This window comes from Vollenhovia emeryi, unplaced genomic scaffold (assembly GCF_000949405.1).
Source record: "Vollenhovia emeryi isolate VEMERY1.0 unplaced genomic scaffold, V.emery_V1.0 DF939125.1, whole genome shotgun sequence".
In the NCBI taxonomy this organism is placed as follows: Eukaryota; Metazoa; Arthropoda; class Insecta; order Hymenoptera; family Formicidae; genus Vollenhovia; species Vollenhovia emeryi.
Window position 1 is genome coordinate 129225 of NW_011967241.1, and position 21875 is coordinate 151099.

Consider the following 21875-nt stretch of genomic DNA (forward strand, 5'->3'; position numbering starts at 1 on the left):
TTAAAATAAACTATGTCATGAATGAGGACCGATATGTATCCAACAATTAAACTAGAAAAGGCCATCTTTTAATAAAATATTTACTTGTATTAAATTTGTTTGCATTATATTTTTATTGAATAAGTATTAAAAATTTGTTCTATCAATATTACTATTTCCTTTGTTTCTTCCGATAAAATTTTACGCTCGATTGTTTGGCTATAACATTTTAATATAAAAAATAATAAAGTATCTAGTATCTGTGTTATGTGTCCGATAGTAACGGCGCGCAGTACAAGGTGGGAAAAGACAGTATATGAATTCACTTATTGTTAGTAATTTAATGGCCACCACCTATGCCAGGTCCTAAATGGCGTTTAAGTTTCAATTTGAAATATAACTTTATCCTTTATATTTGTTTATCATTTAAAAAATTTCGCAACTCCTTATAAAAGTTACTAGATTGGACGCATAATAGCGAACGTTCCTCAGACTCTCCTCTGAGGGTCTCCAGTAATAATCGGCTCTTAGCGCCGATGCGACTAGTGGTCTCGATCGACACGCGAGTGATGCGTTTGTATCTATCGTCAGGTTTTTCCGGCTCCGGCATGAGACAAAGCTTGGAATTGTTTCCGCTTTCTTAAGCGCTTTCACGCGGCGCGCGATCGAACGAGGGAAGAAATCGCAATTAGCAATGCGAGCTTGTCCGACGATGAAACATTTCTTCTTCTCTATCATTCCGACCGTGATTCTCCCGCGACATTCACTCGGCGTCACGAGGTGGAATTGCTGACCGGTCACTTCGCTTTCACTGCGCCTGCTGATTTTCAGAAGTGCCCAACGACGGGGATAAACAGCGTGAGAATTAATGTAAATCGCGCGAAAGAAAATTGTTACGCTTCGGCGATACACTGTTTGCTCTTGAAACTGCGCTTCACATTAATTTACATCGCATCAATAAAATTACGGCGCTCGCGGCCAGCCTTTGAATCCACGTGTCTCCGGCACGGAGGTGAAACTCCACAAAAGCGCCGCGGAATGATCCCGGAAACTGCACCGGCACGCTATGCGGATTCGTGCCGAAACTCGAACAGTGTTTCGCGCGATTCCCGTTGATAACGTTATCAGAGATAACGGAAGAGCGAGACCGACGAGAGCAACGTGTTACGTAACATTTGAAGCGGGATATGATTCTATTACATAGTTACGTCATCGTCCGATCGGTGCTCGATCTCTCTGACTAACGGGGGGAAGAATGTATTGACAGTTATCGCGAGTGACGGACGTTATGGTTCACAGAATTTGCGATACGTGGACATGAGCGGGCAATTGTTATCGCGAGTGCTCGGGTTACGATTTTTTTTTCACTTAGACAGGTGTGTGTGTGTGTGTGTGTGTGTGTGTGTGTGTGTGTGTGTGTGTGTGTGTGTGTGTGTGTGTGTGTGTGTGTGTGTGCGTGTGCGTGCGTGTGTGCGTGTGTGTGTGCGCGCGCGCGCGCATGCGAAGCCGTAATTAAAATATTAGTGCGTTATTCTTATGCGCAACACGGAAACTTTGATTACATTCCGTGTCGTGTAAATAAAACGAGCGCAACGAGTACATACGTCACGGGATTCCGTTACGAGTGTCGAAAGTGTGATTTTTCTCAGTCAGCAAAACTCGGGTTCTTCAACCAACCATCGCAACACTTGATCCTTTTATAGTCAACTGTTTTTAAGCTCTTGTTTTTTTTAATAGAGTGCATGCTGAACCATCGAGTCTCTTCAATTTCGCAAATGGAGACTTGCATGATCCAAGGACAAGGTGAAATTTTTAACTTGGACCAAGTTCTAGCATCGTGGACACAGGCCTTAAGCGACGTAATTCTAGGAACGTCACTCTTTCTACTTCCCTCATATTTCTTATATCCTTCGTTTCCAAGCGACGTCCCCTTTGTCGAATTTAATCGAACAATTGAATCAGTGAGTGCAGAAACCACAACGAGTCCAAACTGGACTTTATTGCGGGCTACGCATGTAATACGTGAAGAGGAACCACATTAGTCCGTGGCTCCAGTAAATATAGAGCAGCTAGAAAGCTCCAGAGAAATCCTAAGGTTTTGCAAGCTGCACAGTTTTATTGCCTTTCCTGTAAAATTTGAAAAATGAGACTCGTGTGTTTTCTTCACTCGTCGATTCGATAATTGCAGCCATAGGCGATTGGTCTGTCAGTCTACAATTGGCAGTGACAAATGACTTTTGAATGCGCTGCCTTGCACCGGCGTGTCAAAATAGATACAAAAAAGAAGAGCGAATTACTCGGCGAGCGACGCCAACTCTGCTCTCGTCATCTTCGTCAGAGGAAAGTTTCGGCGTTGAACCGATTCGCAATTTCTCTTACGAAATAATCAGTGAACTCTGTATGTGTTTATTTTCCCCCTCGGGCACTATCTGTGCATTCTTGCCACATGAGTCAATTCTGAGCCGGCAAAATGCGCGGAACATTCAGATAAATAAACTTCGCTACACGGATATACGACTTCGGTAATGTCACGAGAATTGCAGAGATAAGAATTTTGTGAGCAACGGTGTATGAATTCACATTAAGGCCCGAACACGCGGAAAAACTTAAAGAGTAAAACTTAAGGTGGCTCCTGCGTAAACCGACCAAAAGAAGAAAAAAATTGAAATTTAAGTATGTTGTAGTTGTAAATTTTATCTATCAGTACGCGAAATTTCAGACCCGGTCGCCGATGAAATAAAATAAAGAAAAAATTATTAAAGTTGTATCTTTAACATTCCAGCAAACGCCAAGTAACAGCATAGATTTATATTATTAGGCGACCTACATCTTGCCCGGACCTAACAATTGATTTGGCGTTCTCGTTTCCTATTCGACTTTGTGTCGAACTTCTATTTGACATAAGCATTCTCATGTGGCCGCTCAAGAATAGACTCTACGTTTACCAGCATTATATGTAACATTACACTTCGCCACCCTATACTTTGACTGCTGCAACGGTGCATCATTCTCCGTAATGGCCACTTTAAACAAGCGATCCGTAGTCGCGTGAGCGTTCTCTAACGAGCTCGAACAAAAGCTCGAACGAGCCGCAACAATCTATTATCCCAAACATTCCTAGTACCCGCGAGAAAACACATGCATTATCCTCGGCTCGAAAGCAAACGCAATGCCGATATGGGGGCATATTTGCTACAACCTTCACATATCACGCAAGCAAGCGTACAAGTAAAGAGCGGCTCCGACTTCTGAAGTCCTGTGCATTGAGTTGTAAAGTAGAGACAATCCCAGAGATTGACTTTTTTCATCAAAGATACAGATACAAGATAAATTTTCACTGGATTCAGTGAAGAATTACGGATGCAAGTTGCATTTCTTGGACCAAGTTCTAGCATCGCGGACACGGGCCTTTAAATTCCTTTGAGATTGAGATTGAGACATAGATGTACTCAATTATTTTTCCGGAGAAAGATACAGTAGCTGTATCTGCAATTATATCTGTATTGGTATCTTAAAAAAGGTATCAAGCTCTGGACAATCCTTTTCATTATTCCTTAACTAGTAGGCGAAATGCTAGGCAATTAGCCAGCAGATTCGGGCAAAGCGTTGCGGCAGATTGGCGCCGATTGCTTGTCGACACAAAGATTCAACGGTAAATCAATAGGTGTAAAAATAGATCTCGCAAAGATCCACTGAAGAAGTTTGTTGACAGAACATTAGGCGGAACATAACGGGATCTGTTGGGCAAATATGGCGACAGACTGATTGCAGAAAGTAGGCGAGACCCGGCTTTTCACAAGCGAGCTCTTAAACGACACATTCCATTCGAATGAAATGTACGTTAGGAAAAGACTCCGCGGTGAATCTACCGCCATATTCATGTACAAGACCCCGTTGTAGTTCTGCTGGTGGCTCGCCAACAAAATTTAAGGCACTGCAAGATCCATCTTCGGCAGGTTTGCCTGCCTGGGTATTATAATACAATAACGATCTCTCCTACAAATGACGAGCAACAATTTTCAAGCGCAAAAGTATAAAATACTTTTAAGTCCAAGTTCTAGGAGTCAATTCTGCATCTTACAATACAGTGAAAATGCTAAAAGTGAGCGGCTTTGGCTCTTCCTAAGGGGACGGTTAGAAAGAGAAGCTATTCACTTTGAGCATTTTCACTATAGTGTAAGGTACAGAATTGACCCCCAGTTCTTGGATCATGGACACGAGGGAGTCAATTCTGTTTCTCGCACTATAGTGAAAATGGTACAACAGCTTTGTCGCTTTGTCTCTCTCTTTCTCTCATCATCTCCGAGACAAAGTCCGCTGACTTTTAACATTTTCACTATATTCTAAGATACAGAATTGACCCCAAGGGGTTTAGGGCCCGTTTCGCCATCTCCAATTAATTTAATCAGCCGATTAAATTTCAGCGTTCCATTGAAAGTGACCACTCGCGCTTATCGTTAATAGAGCTAGAATTAACCGGTTATAACGGCTCACACTTAATCGGCCGATTAAATTAATTGGAAATGGTGAAACCGGTCCTTATCCACGAATCAATGCCCTCTCATTCTTTGATGGACAAACAAACAACTCTCGCTCCACCGGTGTACAATTTGGCGCAAGGATCGTTTTCCTTTCAATCTATTCACTCGCGTCGCGACGCACGATCCGAGATATTCGCTAACGTAGGCGCGTCTCAAGGCTGGTCTACAATACATGGAGTAAGCTGGAGTAAGCTGGAGTAAGGAGCTCCTTACTCCAGCTTACTCCAGCTTACTCCATGTATTGTAGACCAGCCTTTACGCCCACCCGCGCCGGGGAGCGTCATCCGGCGTCCGGCCGGCGCCGACCTAACCTCACTTTCGCGGACGCCGGAGCACACGACGGCCCCTGGGGCCCGGTTTTTTATCTTACAGTTAACTGTCAATAGGAAGTTAGTCGACTCTCCATCTTTCTCTGTGTTACCTATCTAAGACGAGACCAAGAGTTGACCTCCGGTCAGCGATTAACCATAAAACGAAAAACCGGCGCTGCGGACCCGGCCGGGAGAGACAAATTTTGCGAGAGGACTCACGGCTCGGCGATGGCCGGCGCGATCTTGAGCACCGTCGACAGGAAGGACTGGTCCTTGCAGACGAGGAGGGGTCGCTGTGGCGCGCTGTTCACGTTCAGTATCCTGAACAGGATGCACAGGATCACGGCGAACAGGGCGAGCAGTGCCGTGGACATCTTTCGTCTCGCCGCCTGAAACAAGCGACATTCCCGCTCGCCTTTAACTCACGATCTCGCTTCTCCGATAAAAAAAAAGTTCGCGCTTTGTCTCCCATTTTCACGGCGATATCGCGCGCGTTATCTTTCTTCGGTATCGGCGTAATCTCTCACCTCTTCCTGGAGAGGGAGATCAGCTGTCCACCCTTTGAGATTCTCGAGGCCGGTTGGGACGGTGATTCATGCGATTGGCGCTTCGTGACCTGCGAGCAGAAGCGACGCCGTTTTTATTCCGCTCACGGGGAGGCTGCCGGTGATCGGCTGCAGAAGCGCGCGACGTCCCCGCGCGAGTCGAGGACGCATCCCGGCCTCCGCGAAGCGTAGCGGCTACGCCGTAGCCGCGCCGGCGAGCAGCGACGCGCGGATTGATCGTTACATCGTTTCGCGCACGGCCCGATCCGTCACACGTCCGCGCGCCGTCAGCCGGCGAGTTATATCGACGATAAGGAGGATCGATAGCGGCGGACGATAACGCGCGTTTCTTCAATCAATCGGAGCGAGACGTGTAGTACACGTTTTTATATTCGTTCGAGCAGTTGCGGTGCGAAAGAGAGCCCGATTTTTAAGTCTGAGACTCAATCGTGAAAAGTGAAACTTTTCATTGACAAAATATTACCCAGGTAGCATATATTGGTTTCATATACGTTTTTTAAACGTATATATAGTTTCATAACCGTAAAGAACCATTGAGAAACGTTTGAGCGGAAACGTTTTTGAAACCACGATTTAAGAAACGTATTCTTTTACGTTTCTACAGTTAATCTTTCAATATGCGCATGTGGGTGTATTTTACGCTTCAGGCTTCTTCTTTTCCTAGATTTCACATAGAAGCAAATTTTTTGTGCTTCCTTCTTTAGCGTTATTGAAAAACTATTAAAATTTCAACCTATTTATAAAATATTTATTTTGTGTAGCACGTGTTGATTTTTACACGTTTCATAAACGTTTACTAAACATTAGATACGTTTAAGAAATATATATGAAACGTATATGAGCCATCACGTACTACCTGGATAGGTTTATATACTTATAGTAAATAATTGAAAAAAATATATATGAAAAAATATATGACAAAAAACTACACTGCTCAAAAGAAATATGGCATAGAAAAATTTTATGCAAAAATTGGACAACTTCGACTGACGGTAACTCGGCGAAAAATCATCGTAAAATTATGTTCTTTTTTTTTAAATTAAAGCTTGAAATCTCTACTTTAAGATACTGTAGTTCGATTTTAGGTGTGATGCATCCCTATCACTGGGACGCCTTAAATGTGAGGGCAAGTTTGTTATATTGAAAATTACAAAGTTTGACGGAGTGCATGGACTTGCTACATTATAAGATCGTCCATTGTACATCCATACAAAGATATACACTGGATCATAAACGGATGTGCAGTAGACATCCAGTAGACGTCCAGTAGAGAGGCTTCTGTCGCCGGGGAATTGAAAATCCAAGATCAAGATGGGAAGAGGCGAACAACGACGGCGAAGATAGATTCTCGATCGAAATTGGGCTCTCAATACCTCTTCGTTTCGCGGCAAAAGTATCTCCGTAGAACCGCATCACTCGTGGGATGCGACACGTGACCCAAATAGGCGAACATCGAACGCTTCGCGGGATTAACGCGCGGAATGAATGGGACGTGCGCGTTTTTCTCTCCGGCGAGTCGTGACGGCGGCGCACGTGACTGATGGTTCAACGATCGCCGCTCAGATCGCCGGCGCGGAGGCCCCGGCATTCGGGACGTCTCTCTTTTTTTCCCTCCATATCTTTTCGTCCGTCCTATCGCGGAGTAACGGTTGTTTCGCCGCTCACCAAGAAAATCCGCTTCATTATTCCGAAAGGACCCGTCTCGAAGTACTCGGGAGTCGGAGTGTGCGGCATTAATTAAGCCCTCTTTCCTAACCGGCCCCAGCGAGAAATGACTCGTCGACCGAAGTCGAAGCAATGTCGGATCGACACCGTCAAACTGATGTCGAATCATTTCTCCCTGGGGACGCAACGCTGGCGGTGAATTAATTAACGTTTCCTTAATGTTTCCCTTCTCCAGTCTCGGCTTCGCCAGCAAAATCAGCGGCCGTCTCGGATAGCAACGACGAACAGAGCGGCAGATACATTTCTTCCCTCCCAGATCGCGGCAGTCAAAGAATCGAGAGACACGCGAGTCAAATCTGGCCTGTCTTTTTCGAGTTTTCTCGCCGAAGGGAGTGTTTACAGCGATCGCGTAGGGGACCGCCGGCGAGACGAGCTGCACCGTCTCGGGGGAGATTCTGAAGCGAAACCGCGTCCCGTCTCGGGCGCACACGCAGCCTTTCGCACCGTCGGACGACTCGACAGGACGGGAAAGCGGGAGAGACGTCGGACCGAAGGAGTCGATCGCATTCCTGCTCACCAGATGACGATCCAGTCGACGAATTGCCGAAGATCCCGAGTCCCGATACGCGCTCGGGATATACGCGATACTTCCCGTGCGCGGCCCCCAGCACGCTCGACTCGCCGGCGCGGCGCCTCGCGAGAGCCGGAGCAGTTAGCGCGCGGACACGTGCCGCACATCCGCTCGCGTCGGATCCTGCCGGGCGACTGACAGCCGACATCTGCGCGCGCCCGCGAGGCCGCGACAAGCACGCCGCGCGCCGCCGCGCCGGAGCGGAGCGGCTCCGCCGGAGCCAGCTCGATTCTTGAATTCGTTCGAAGAGGAGAAACCAGGGCTGGGAAGTGACTCGTTACTTGTAACCAAGTTACAGCTACGGTTACTTCTGTGTGGTAACTCTAACTTAACTTCGTTACTTTCTCTCCGTCTGTAACTTAACTCAGTTACATTAAGAGTTACTTTGTATATGTTTTAAAACTCGGCAGATTTCACCGGGCCTTGCATTTGCGCATAAACGCGCCTTTATCGGCGCTTTACAATTCAAATGTAGACTTGATATTTTCATTTTCATCGCAAGAACCCAGATAGCACAAGACACTCCTACGAGCATTTTGAGAATATTCCTCAGGAATGTTTGGAATATTTCACAGGTCATTCTTATATATTTCCCAGGCAGCACATGTTAGTTTAAAATACGTTTCTTAGACGTGTCTAATGTCTAAGAAACGTTAAGTACCATAAAGAATAAATTTTCGAGGCTATTAACTTTAACTTAACTTAGTTGAAAAAAAGATAACTCACCCAACCTTGCGTACAAAACTTATAACGAGACGAAAAGATATAACGACGTGAAAAATGTTGACTACCTGCCGGAACGTGGCACGCGTCGCTCAACGTCAGAAAAGAACGACAAAGCGATTTTAAAGATCTTTGCGAAGAATTCTGGATGTTCTCTACGAAGAGCCAATTAAGTTACTTTTGTCGAAGAAGAGCGTAGAAGTAAGCTTGAACACTATTCGACGTCGATTACGCGATTGTAAACAATTTTCTTTTCTTTTTTTCAGAAGATACGATCGACACGCTCTTGTGGAACAGAGTGTATATTACACTGCAATCTTACTACAATGTTATCTAATAACATTTCTAAAAGTGAATATTTTACCGATGCTATAATCATGCAGCAACATTTCATAACGTTTATGCAATGTTACAATCTTACCATAAAATGTTATCACACTGCTCCTGTAATCTTGCTGTACGGATAGCGGCCTCAATCAAACATCGATTAATTCAATCGACAATTAACTTGTCACGTAACATGTATGTACATACAGGGTGTACTAAAACCACCGGATATCCTTTTGATCGCAGATTCCTTAGAAAATTTCAAGAGGAAAATTCAAATAAAAAAATGTCGAGGCTATGATAGTTTTTAAATAATAAGCGATTATATTTCACAAATGACAGGTCTGAGATTTCGCGCGCTCAGGCACGGCGACACGACGAGTGATAAAAGTGTTCCTCTGTGTTTCGCGAGCGAGCGAGAACCAAAGTCACCGTTTAACGGGACAAAAAATATTTGAGAAGACGATGATCCGGTTATTTTGAAAACTTGAGGATAAAGAGAGGCAGGAGACTAGATTGAATCTAACTGAAAATTCCAAGTTCACTCAGAATATCGGAGATCGACTAAATCGAAGGGTATCAATCTGATCAAGATGCTCATCATAGTGAACCCCTGCCTTTTATTAATAAGACGTTACACAAAGTTAACAAAAGAAATGGTTAAAGATAACAAGAGGAACAATAAATTCGAGAATGAATCGTTAAGTCTGTTGTGAAAGTTATCGCTATGCTAAAAAGGGCGATATTCGTAAGAACATCTTTATCACTTGTCGTATCGCCGTACCTGAGCGCGCGAAATCTCAGGCCTGTCATTTGTGAAATGTAATCGCTTATTATTTAAAAACTATTATAGCCTCGACATTTTTGTATTAGAATTTTTGTCTTGAAAGTTTCTAAAGAATTTATGATTAAAAGGATATCCGGTGGTTTTAGTACACCCTGTATATTATCTTGCCAACATGGATGGAATCGTTAATTTCATGTTTAATACGTGAAAGGAAAAAGTATGAATGACGAATTACATAATTAGAAATTTTGCTGCAATTCCGGTTGAATTAATTACCGATTATGTTAGCCAGAGTTTCGTCGTAATCATTCTTATAATTATACACGTATACATACACTCTGCTCCACAATTGCGTGTCGATCGTATCTTCTGAAAAAAAAGAAAATTGTTCAAAATCGCGTAATCGACGTCGAATAGTGTTCAGGCTTACTTCTACACTCTTTTTCGACAAAAGTAACTTGGCACTTCGTAGAGAACATCCAGAATTCTTCGCAAAGATCTTTAAAATCGCGTACCACGTCGTTATATCTTTTCACCCACTTTTTAACGATCTGGATTAAAATCGTACTCGTGATTCTCCATGTTCCCCAATTCTTTTAAAGCTCATGGACACTCAACGTTGAATGTCATTTGTCAAAGTAAATTCAATGAGAGACACAAGTACGCTTTATTTCAGAGGAATTTAAATAGACTAAAGTATTCAAACATCATGCTTTGAATGTCTAGCGCGAGTATGAAGACTGATCTCTATACACGACGTTACTTGTCATTTTGACGTCCAAATGGCATTTCTGACATTTCGACATACATATGTCGTTCTTTCAGTAATCTAAAACTTCAATAAAAGATGTTCTACGTTAAATTTTTTCTTTTAAAATATAACGGGAACATTTTAAGTTCTATTTTTATTACAATATATTTTTGTTATCGAAAAATGACATTTCTGACGATATTTCGACGTCAAAAAGACGACAAGTGACGTCAGCTACCTGGACACGGGTGCGAGAAAGATTTCTAGCAATAGCGTTCGGATTGTTGCCTCGACGAAGCTCGGGATCTTGTCGAAAACAATCACGTAGCAACATGCGCGTAACAATTCCTTGTAAATTTCATTTCGAGGTCTGCGACAGATATACGACGGACAGCGCGTGTTCAAAGGCCAAGAAATAATCGCAAATTCGGAGGTCGGCGACTCAAGGCTTTCGTGCAGTGAAAATATAAAATTTGCTAATCGAAACTCTCCTCGCATGATCGCCGCCCAATAAATTCAAAATGAATACAAATCTGTTTTAACTTTCGTGAAGATTTTTCTTATACTGAGAAAAATTTTCATCGGATAAACTAATTAGTGTTTTCGATGGGTAATTTTTCCGATTACGTTTTTCGATTAAATTATAGATACATCCGATAAAATTCAGTCGCAAATTTGACTGAAAAACCGATTGCATTTTTCATCAGATGTACAATTTAATCGAATATATCCGTTTATTATTATGTAATAGAATTATTCGATTATATTTAATCGGACATTTTTCTCAGTGTGTCTCTCGATAAAATTTTGTTCGGTAATTGACTCAAAAATTAGCTTTCTTGTGCAAAAGCTCGTTAAAGATAACCTTCCGAATGTAGGTGATGCTTTTTGTAAGATACCTTCCTGTTTACTTTCTGAGATAACCGATTCTTTTCCGGAATCTGAGTGAAATAACCCGGAAACACAACCGAGTAAGAAAAATTAAAAAATGGATTACGTAAGAATCAAGCTCTCTCGCAGCTGAATATCCTGTTTGCGACAAAAAGTTGACATTCGAGTTTCTTGTGAAGTCTTGCAACGTCCTGTTTTGTCTCGATTAATTCTGGAGAGTCAGCTAGTAATTAAATGACCGATGAACATATATGTTCAATATATTGATATAATTGTTACAAGTTGATATGGCAACGCGAGTGTTTATTCCGGGTTGGGTCTGGCTTTCTATCACGAGAATGCTGGAGACTGCGACGACAAATGCAGTAAAAGGAAATTAATTAAACGAATTTGAACATTGGTTAGTAAACAGTGAACAATGTATACGTACAAAACGTGAACTTTTGTTATCACTAAATTATCGCGACATGTGGTATTGATTTGTTTCTCAAGGTATTAATTGAATAACAATGGCAACGGGTGGTAAAGGGAAAAAGAAGGCCGGTGCGAAGACGAACGGAAAAAATAATGGGAAAGGTAGTAAAGGTGGCAATGGCAAAGGATCGAAGAAATCAAGAAGAAGTGGTAGGAAGGCACGATTCGCCATGGACATCTTTAACGAGGAGGTGATGGAAAACGCTTATTATACATGCCACAACATCATGGACGTGCTGAAGTGCCGAGGTTTCCCGTGGCCAGAGGCTCAGAAAAAAAAGGGAAAGAAGAAGAAATAGCCGAAATAACGTGCGAACAACAGAAAAAATATATATACCTGTAAAACATATTAAAGTTGCATAGCTAAAAAAATATAGAAGAAATAGTACCAGTGTTTTGAATTTTTTTATACGTCTAGTATACGAATAGATGAAAATGTCTACCAAGTTTCAACAGTCTTTACTACGTTTTAAAGAAATGAAATATAACTTGAGATATTCGTGCTGTCGGCACGAATTTTTTAGTTTTTAAAATATTTGACGTTAAGAATTGAAATCAGGGTATTTTCACTATCAAAAGTTTAGGCTCACAAGTGGAAAAAAATCGCAAATAATGCAGGAAAGAACATTTATAAAGTGAAAAATACCTTTGTTGGAGTACCAATAAGACTCCAACTATCGTTCAAGTTTCTTGCATCTAGATTTACTATGCGTTAAGAGTAGATATTCAAGTATTTCCAATTTCATGCACTTTTGTCTAAGATTGTACATCCAATACTTCCTTAAGCAACTGGCCAGTACTAATTATAAGATGAATGGAAAAAATCACGGAAAGGTGGTTGTGGTGGCAAAAGCAAAGGATCGAAGAGATAAAAAAAGAAGCGATAGAAAAGCCCGATTCGCTAGAGATATATTTAACAAAGAGGCGATGGAAAATGCTTATTGTACATGTCATATCATGAAGGCGCTGAAGTGTCGCGGTTTCTCGTGGCCAGAGAAATGGCTCAGAAGTGGAAAAAATAAATAGTACGAATATCCGAAAAAATATTTTTTTAAAACGTATTAAAATAGATTTAATGGGTTTCAAATATCTATTTCTATAAAGTACGTACTAAGTAAATTATCACGCAACGGTATGTTCTATCTTAATCATATATCAACACTTAACGTTACACAAGTATATTAAATTAACATTAATTCAGTTAATACAAAATAAAAATATGCAAGTTGTACTTTCTATTGTCTGTCTTTTATAAAAATATAAAACTTAATTCTTGAACATACTCGCTTTACGAGGAGAACAGAATATCCTCAAACTGGCGATAAATATTTTGCAAACTAGTACAGAAACAGTTTACGATGCCTCAGCATTTTCGTTTTAAAATGCTACAAAAAAATTTGTTCTTAAAATCCTTATCACCAGTTTAGGAATACGCTGTACACACACAACTAAAAATAGTCTTTGTAAACCATTGCAGATAAATAGTTTATGATGCCTTAGCATTTTCGTCTTATCTTCGTTTTGAAATACTACAAAAAAAACTTATTCTTAAAATCCTTATCACCAGTTTAGGAACGCGCTGTGGACATACAACTAAAAATAAATCTCTATAACGCAGTGAGAAAGTTTACGCCTTCGAATTTACATAAGGCACAGGATATCGATCTTTATGACATCTTTTTCTTCTATTGATCAGTTGACGATGCGAGATAGTTGCAATAACTCTCTACATCGAACTCGAACTCTTCTTCATCCGCTTTAATTGATCCGTTAAAGACACAATGGACCGTCACAGTCTCGGAGTACGTCAAGTCAGGCAAAAGCTGTTAGAATAACAAAATTAATAAAAAATATCGCATAACGGGGGGGATTATTATCGTTGTTGTTATGCTTACTTTCGGCGTGAGCAAAAAGTATTGGGAGCTGCCTGGCCTTCCTGTTATTTTGACCAGTAAATCAAAGACCCGTCTTTCGTTCACTGCATCCATTCCCTAATGAAATTACCAAGGAAAATTCAGGTTACAGAAAACAGCAGATTATAACATATAAATGTGAGACATTTGATATTGTTGATGTGTAATAACCTGATTAATCTCATCCACACAGCGAAATGGTACGCGCGACAATTCTTGCAGCGCTATCATGTAAATAGCAGTAGTCACCGTTCTTTCACCGCCGCTCTGAAAGTGTCTTGTTAATTCTTGCAGTTCGTCTGCATCTCGGAATTTTACTTTAATCTTTAGGCCGTACTTATCAAAATCCAGCTAAAAATATATTAACAAATTAATAAAATTGGTATGGCTCAAAATGAGCTAAACACAAAAATATATTGTTGTTGTTAAGAACAATGAAAAAACTTCATTTTACGTGAATGCGTTTACACTTACGACATTATCATCATGCGAGAGTGTAACCTCGCCAGCACAGTCCATCGCGGTAAAGTAAGAACTAAAATTTGTATTTATCTTTTCAATCAGCTCCTGCAATGGTTGTAACCACTTTTCCTTTAATGTCTCAATCTCCTTGTTCATTGCTTCTAGTGTGACACTCTTTTTCTTAGTAAATTCAGTCAACTTTTGAATATTGTTTTGTATTTCTTCATATTCGCGGAGTATCTGAAAATGCAAAGGAAATATTCGATTTCTTCATCGTGCCAAACTTACAGAAAGATAATTATATTTCCCATTGTTATCCTTACATTCTCAGCATCCACGTTTTTCGCCATACAAAAGACTTTTGCTTGAGCGACATTTAATTCGTTATTTATTTCACCTATAGTGGCCGGTAATTTTTCAAAGGCTTTATTAAAAGCTTTAAATGCATCATCTTGTGGATTAAGATTATCTGTGGTTGCCTTTGCTTCGTTGTACAGTCTTTCAGCTTCCCTCTTTAAAGGTTGAAACTCTTCATCGTGTCGCTTAAATATTCTCTCCGCCTTTGCAAATTTTTCCTTTAATTCCTCGACATCATTCTCTTTGGTCATTAAAGTTTGTTTCAATAACGTTATTGCAAATTTGATCTCGACATTATTTGTGTTGGAATTGAAATACTCTTGTAAAACTGTGTTATAATTTTTATACTGTTGTACTTGTTTTTTTATAAGAGCCTGTAAATAATTTATTAAATATAAATGCAGATTTTGTTAAGTACAATTTTTTTTAAGATAGTACATGCTATGTTATTAAAAAAGAAAAAAATACCTTAATTTCTTTGGTATGTATTGCTTTTATATCTTCAATACTCATCCGATCCTTTTCCATCTGTTTAATTTTGTTAATAGCCATGTCTATTCTACTTCTTAAAGCTTGAATATGCTGAATATTTTGTTGATATTTATTCCTGCTGGCTTTATACTCGTATAATACTTTATTTTCTTCGCCTATCTTATCGTCTGTCTCTTTGATATGGATTGCGAGTTGACTCTTCTTTTCTTGCAAATTATGTAATCTATGAAATAATTAATATATTAATTAACTCTATAAGTTTTAATATTAAGTAATTTTAATATATTAATTCAGTATAATTTTTATGTTTTATTTAATTTAATTGATATACCGTTCTTGGAGATTTTGTAATTTAGATTTATCGAGGACAACAGATAACATTCCATTTCCCCTAACCCGTGATATTCTGGTCGAAGTTTCGCGCGTATACTTGGATGTACTCACAGAGTATATGTTGTTTTCTACAAAAAAATTTGATTTAACTTATAGAAAACTTCTTTCAAATTCGTGAAGTAACTTCAGGAAACATCCTCACCACTAAAGTAACGGTTTAAACAGGAAGGTATGGAATTTGTGTTATTTTCGATCTCAGTAGTCCCGACAGGAATATTGTGTAAATGGTACATCGAGACTAGATATTTCATTATGGCTGACGGTGCTTCAATAAGTTCTGTTAAATAATATTTAAAACCAAACTTCTCAATGCTTTCTATCGGTATATTCGGTTGCATCGAGATTCTTCTTGTCGAATCAGAATGCACCACATTGACCTGCAGCTTCTGTTGCTCCCTCAAATATTTCAGTAGCAGATTCATATCCCGTTTGTCCTCACACGTGAATGCGATTAAGTCCCGAAACGGTATTATGTTCTCTAAATATTTGGCATATGAAGCCTGTTTTACGTTAATATTGAGCAACATGGGCTGGTGAACCGTCGCTGAAAATTTGTCTCGATTCTCTCGTAACCACAGCACAGCTTTATATGCGTTTGTGTCTCTTTGCTTTAATATCTCTAAACGTTTGACGTCAATATTGAGAGTCTGGAGCTCCGCTTGCACAGCTGCAATCATAGTTTTAATTAGCATATTGAATAACAAATAAAGATAAGTAATTATTAGGTGTACAAATAAGTTTCCGCCGTTTTTTATCAAAAATTGGGCATCTATTGCGAAAGAACGGAACCTAATGTTTTACTCGAAGTATTATCCATCGCTTGCCACTACTTTTTCCCATCTTTCTGGCAGCATACGGATACCGCGTCGGCAGAATGCTTCATCTTTTGAGGCTATCCACGAATCGACCCAATTTTTCGTATCTTCATATGATGTGAAGTGTTGCTCAGACAGGCCATGCGCCATCGATCGAAACAAGTGGAAATCAGAAGCAATGTCTGGTGAATACGGCGGGGTAGAACTTCCCAACTGAGTGTTTCCAAATAGGTTTTGATCGGCCCGCAACACGTGGACGAGCATTATCATGCAGGAGAATAACTTTGTTGTATCTGGAGTAGCAGTGGGCGCGCTTTTCCTCGAGTGCTCGACTCAATCTCATCAATTGTGTTCGGTAGGCAGCCCCAGTAATGGTTTCGTTCGGTTTGAGCAACTCGTAATACACGACACCAAGCTGATCCCACCAAATACACAACAAGAGTTTTTTTTCCATGAATATTTGGCTCAGCTGTAGATGTTGAAGCATGGCCAGGTGGTCCCCATGATTTCTTCCTTTCTGGATTATCATAGTGGATCCATTTTTCATCACCAGTGACTATACGGTGCAGAAAACCCTTCCGTTTATGCCTGGCAAGCAGCATTTCACATGTGAAAAATCAACGTTTCTCGGTGTCAGTTCATATGGAACCCAATTTCCTTGTTTTTGAATCATTTCCAATGATTTCAACCAATGTGAAATTGCTTGTTGAGTCACTCCTAATGTAAGTGCAAATTCTTTTTGCGTTTGGCACGAATCTTGATCCAATAATGCTTCCAATTCCGCGTCTTCGTACACTTTCGGCCTTCCGCTACGTTCTTTGTCTTCGACGTCAAATTCACTGTTCTTAAACTTTTGAAACCACTCACGACAACTTCTCTCACTTAAGGCAGCCTCACCATATGCTTCTACAAGCAATCGATACGCCTCAGCTGCAGATTTCTTCAAATTGAAGAAGTAAATTAAAAGTTCCCGCAAATTACGCTTATTCGGCTCAAAACTCGACATTTTCGCGCACAAAAGAATATATTATACTGATGAAAAATCACTAATATTTTAAGATTAGGTTGTTGACTGATGTCCAACCTTACGATAATGACGTTTTACATCTGACAATTTTAACCATAACTTACTGGTGGCGCCAACTTTTTCAAACGGCGGAAACTTATTTGTACACCTAATAAAAATACAATATAATATGTATGTTTGTAAACATGTACCTCTCATTTCACGATCAATATTTTCATCATTGTGTTTCAAAGTGATATTTTTATTAGTGAGAATATTAATTTCTCTTTTACGTTCCTCCATATTAGTTGCTACAACTTGCACTTGCTTCATCAAACTTTCCTCTGAAATACGTGCCAAGTACTTTATTTATTATTGTGGGATGACAAATATAGTTCTATGTAAAAGTGGTCCAATAAACTAATATACACATTATTATTATTCATACGGTTAAATTGAATCTATCTACAAACCTGATCCAACCTCTTCAATTGTCAGCGAAAAGTCGTTTTCCAGCTTGCATTTTTGTTGTTCCGCACGTTTAATATCTTGCTCTCGACTTTCTTCCGATTGAATTTTACGAGAGCAAATTTCTTCCGTTTCTTTGATTTTGTTCTCGTAAGCAAGAATATCATTCAGTATATTTTTTAAGTTTGTGTTCTTAGCATGAACTTTATTATTCTGAAAGTACAATTTCAGACTGTCAGTACGTATCTATCAATTGAGCCAGTGAAAACAGAAAGAAGACGTGTGACACTGTGATTAAAATTGAGTTAACAATAGATCTTTGCTTTAACGTAAAACCAAAATAAAAAAAATTGTTTAACGATATTTTACTGTCTAGATCCCTCTTTTCAGGGCAAAGTAGTCTAAAACCTACTGAAAATTTATATTATACTTCTAAAACTGTTTTCTTTTTCTAGAAGATATGATTTTGTCATGTGTATCCTTTTCGTTCTAATCGACTCGATTAATCAATTGACAATAATTTTTTTTTAGTAACGTCTTTACTTTATGCGCTATACTCACATGATCATTTAACGCTGCTTTTAATGATTCCATATCAGATTTCATTTTGTCAATCTGTTTTTTTAACGGTTTCAGTTCTACATCTACCGATTGCATTTCTTTTACTGCTTGATCTCTGGTTTTCTTAGACTGTATAAACATATACAAAGGCATGAATAGTAAAAAAAAGTAACAATAAAGAAAAATATCACTCAATGGTTTACAAAACTAATTTTTTGTTTACCTCCACTAATATCCTTCGTGTTTCATCATACAATATCCATGCCTTTTTTTGCTTCAACGTTACAATCTTTTTCTTTATCAACTTTCTCTCTTTTATTGTCGCAACAGTTTGCTGTAGTCCATCACGCCTGTGAATTTTATATTCCAGTAATCGTTTTGAATCGGCTACATCAACCTCCAATTTCTTGAAATTAGCTCTTTGATCCTTCAATAGTAGGTGATACTCGAGGAGCTTCGGATCTCCGACAGATCTTTCTGTGTTTTCTAACAGCGCATGAGCATCCATTTTCGAGAAATCTTGTACTTTATCTTGCGGCAAAAACTGACAAAGATTATCAACCTGCGAAAATAATAAAATCATTAAGAGATAAAGTCTATTTAGAAACTATACAAGTATAAACCAGGACGATTCCATGTCCTAAGAGGTTGGTAGGTCTTTTCTGAAGCTAATGAGACAATACAAGTTTAAGAACTTATATACAATTAAATAACTGTTCAGTAAATAAAGGTACTCTAGTAAATTCAATCTAGAAGCTTCTTGAACAAAGAACTGAATATACAAGACAAACATATACCTGAATATCAAGCTTGGCCGTGAATTGCTGTATATTTTTCGAATTTGTCGACACGCCATTAAGCATCCATGTGGACTTGCCGTCTTTAGTGAACATTCTAGTCACCACGGAATCCTGTTTGAGGCCGTTTTTCAGATAAATTTCTATCTTCGCCGAATCCTTGCCATACTTGACGTACTCCCCTATGTGAAGGGCACGCCCAATGATATTCGGCCTGCCTCCTAGACCGAGAACTATAGCGGCGACTATGGTGGACTTGCCGGAGCCGTTAGGTCCAATGATAACATTGAGATATCTTCCAGGCTTCACTGATACCTTATCGTAAGTCCTGCAGACATTGAGATATCTTAGAAACATGTACAAACTTGTACATTACGCGACAAAAATGTTTGACCTGTGGGTACATTAAACGTTCACGATGCGTGGCAAGAGTTATTGTGATCTTACGCGGAATAAGAATTGATATATTCTCTACTCACACGAAATTCTCGAGATGTATACGGGTGATGATACCCTTCTCCGTGCCGTCGCTCATCTTGAATAGGTTAGGTCTCAACAACGAGGTGTTTGTACGCGACGTATGCACGCGAAGGATGCGCGTTATGAACACGCCGATAAACGAAGCACGCCGATAACAATGGAAGCGTTAGCTAACAATAAGCGTAAAGTCCGTAAGCGCGAGATAATCCATTTTTCTCGTCACCCATTTTACAACACCGCTGCGTTTGTACGTACGGAAGTGCCGCCAATATCGTTAAACGAAGCCAGAGACACCTGGGGCTCGACTCTTGAACTCCTTCGAAAGAGAAACTTGTACGAAAATTCTGCTCCTGCAGAAAACCTGCGAATCGACTGGCTGTTCGCGTCAGTTTGTATGGCTTTTAGCCAATCAACTCACAACTTTTCCGTAAGAACAGGATTTGCGCATTTTTGTATTGGAATTTTTGTCTTGAAATTTTCTAAAGAATCTGCGATTAAAAGGATATGCAGTGGTTTTAGTGCACCGTGTATCTATTGATCTTCCTTTAGTTTTCAAGCTATGTAATTTCGTGTATCAAGATATACAAAAAATATTTTAAAAGAGCATATTAATAAGCTACATCTTTTATAGCTTATATTTGTATACATGGCTTCACAAACTATGTTGCAACTTTAAATGTTTCGATCCACGTCACCATATTAATTTTATTAGCGATGATTAATAACTTAAAGTTACGTAGATATATATCTCGACTTTTTTTTCTAGACGGACGTTCAAGGACTCCGCATAAACACCACGTGCTGCATTTTGCACGAGTATAAATGCTTTTTGTTATATATCGCAGTACGATTATTATCTTTTGCAGTATAAAGGCAAGCAATAAAATATGCTATTTTATGAAGCGTTGTATGCGGACACGTAAAAATGTTTAAAGCATGTCCCAAGATAAACGCGCCGAGCCAAACAGAATTACGTGAAACGTTCGCAAAAATTTTGCGCATAAATCCTTCATTGTATGGAAAATATCCGTACACAGATACACATAATAGCGTATATGATGAATATTTATTTATGCTGAGTAACTTTCAAATCTTAATGGAGCGTGCTTTCAAATAAATCCGCTTAGTGCGGCCGTGTCTTTATACTTTGCAAACTGCGGAACAATTGTCGCAAGCATTACACGAATGCGTGTACAAAAAAAGCCCAAAAGGCGATTATCTTCGCGCGTTTTTTTACACTTGCACATCGGATAACTAAAAATCAAGTAATTATCCGCGTAACAAGACATCTTAACGTTCATATTAATAACGTTTGTTACTTTAATCTTTAATAATTCAATTACTGCGTCTATTTCCGTTCATCTTCTGGATTTTAGATAAAACGGAAATATATAAAAGTAAAAGAAGGCGTCTAAGTAATCCATAAAAAATAATATAAAAGACAGTCAACTACAAAGCACCAAAATAAAGTATAAAATAAATGTATCTGGTTCTATGATTACCTTTGATCTGAAAGAAATGCCTCTTCTTTCATCTACGAATTCTTTGATCGTCTCGAGGATTTCGTCAAGTAAAATCACCTCTTAATTGATCAAAGAAGTGAAAGGACATCGTACGGTGAACTTGGAATATCTTGCGCGTACAATTAGAATACGCCGGCGATTTTTGCGACTAATCCTCTTTAATTGATTAGTCCCGTCTAATACTCGGATTGAAAAATATATTTTTTAAATTTCCAATTTATTTTCGTTTATCTTCGTTTCGCGCGTGCGCACGTGCACATGACCTTCCGTCGAAAAAAGTACGGATGTCATCGTATCAACAGCGGACTTAATGTTTGACTTTCAAACAACGCGGAAACAACTCGAGCTCCCTGGCGGTGAGTTTGCATTTCGCGCTTCGTTTATCAACGATAATTTGATGAGGTTTCATGGAGACGTAACGCGGTCAACGCATTATCATAATGACAGCGTACTTCGCCGCCTCAACCCCCCGTTCATTGTCGCTAAAGTACAAAAACCATCTTGGAGTAAATTGTTACCTACCGACAATGCCATACCTGTTAACAATTTCATCAGTCAGGGGAATATATCGATTAATTCTAATCTAGATAATAGCATTGTCCTTGCGTCATAAGTCGGTTTATCAACATTACATTTGTTACGCATACGCCTTTCACGCTATCAGTGTTTTTCGAAAGGCGCGCGGCGGAATAATTTAATACGTAATATCATGTATAATACAATTGTGTATAATTTATTACAACTCGCGAAAATGATTTGTAATTCACGAGCGGCGCGGACTGAAAGGTAAATGTCGATGGCAATGCGCTTTCGAACGAAATAAGAAATGCGCGTCGGCATTTTTACACGCAACCAATGAGCGAATAAAATAACTAAAGATGCCAGTCTTGAACGGATGAGCAATCAGAGTGCGGTATTTGACAAGCGGTCGTTATTTTGACGGATCTTGGAGAGCTATTAAT

The 21875-nt window shown here is 39.6% G+C and overlaps 3 protein-coding genes across 4 annotated transcripts in view; 1 reads left to right on the plus strand and 2 right to left on the minus strand.

The window, feature by feature from the left end:
- The window catches only part of LOC105569178 (abhydrolase domain-containing protein 2), a 20119-nt gene extending 11953 nt beyond the window's left edge, over window positions 1–8166 (minus strand). For both annotated transcript variants that reach the window (XR_001009481.1, XM_012025391.1), the window contains exons 1-3: window positions 7640–8166; window positions 5359–5447; window positions 5051–5220 (exon numbers count right to left, since the gene is read on the minus strand). Coding sequence is in view for 1 of the 2 variants with exons in the window: in XM_012025391.1 (XP_011880781.1) it covers window positions 5051–5205 (155 nt within the window). In the remaining variant the exon portion in view is untranslated. The remainder of the gene's footprint in view (window positions 1–5050; window positions 5221–5358; window positions 5448–7639) is intronic.
- Window positions 8167–10541: 2375 nt separating this feature from the next.
- LOC105569179 (small lysine-rich protein 1) lies at window positions 10542–12034 on the plus strand. Its single transcript, XM_012025392.1, has 2 exons — window positions 10542–11572; window positions 11665–12034. Exon 2 carries the CDS (start codon window positions 11682–11684, stop codon window positions 11943–11945), a length of 264 nt encoding a protein of 87 aa, XP_011880782.1. The 5' UTR covers window positions 10542–11572; window positions 11665–11681; the 3' UTR covers window positions 11946–12034.
- A 503-nt stretch (window positions 12035–12537) lies between these two features.
- On the minus strand, window positions 12538–19678 carry LOC105569180 (structural maintenance of chromosomes protein 5). Its single transcript, XM_012025393.1, has 14 exons — window positions 19390–19678; window positions 18911–19238; window positions 18337–18675; window positions 18114–18242; window positions 17558–17765; window positions 17297–17428; window positions 15406–15930; window positions 15202–15331; window positions 14847–15093; window positions 14345–14752; window positions 14034–14261; window positions 13731–13910; window positions 13542–13637; window positions 12538–13469 (listed from the first exon to the last, which is right to left on the minus strand). Exons 1-14 carry the CDS (start codon window positions 19443–19445, stop codon window positions 13332–13334), a joined length of 3144 nt encoding a protein of 1047 aa, XP_011880783.1. The 5' UTR covers window positions 19446–19678; the 3' UTR covers window positions 12538–13331.
- Between the last annotated feature and the right edge of the window lie 2197 nt (window positions 19679–21875).

What these genes read in the sequence shown, in the direction of transcription:
- LOC105569179 (XM_012025392.1), top strand. Translation starts at nt 11,682, where the DNA reads ATGGCAACGGGTGGTAAAGGGAAAAAGAAGGCCGGTGCGAAGACGAAC.
- LOC105569180 (XM_012025393.1), bottom strand. Translation starts at nt 19,445, where the DNA reads ATGAGCGACGGCACGGAGAAGGGTATCATCACCCGTATACATCTCGAG. An exon ending in TATTGATCGTGAAATGAGAG is followed by an intron (nt 15,931 to 17,296) that starts GTACATGTTTAC and finishes CTATGATTGCAG; the next exon opens with CTGTGCAAGCGGAGCTCCAG. An exon ending in AAAACGTGGATGCTGAGAAT is followed by an intron (nt 14,262 to 14,344) that starts GTAAGGATAACA and finishes TTGCATTTTCAG; the next exon opens with ATACTCCGCGAATATGAAGA.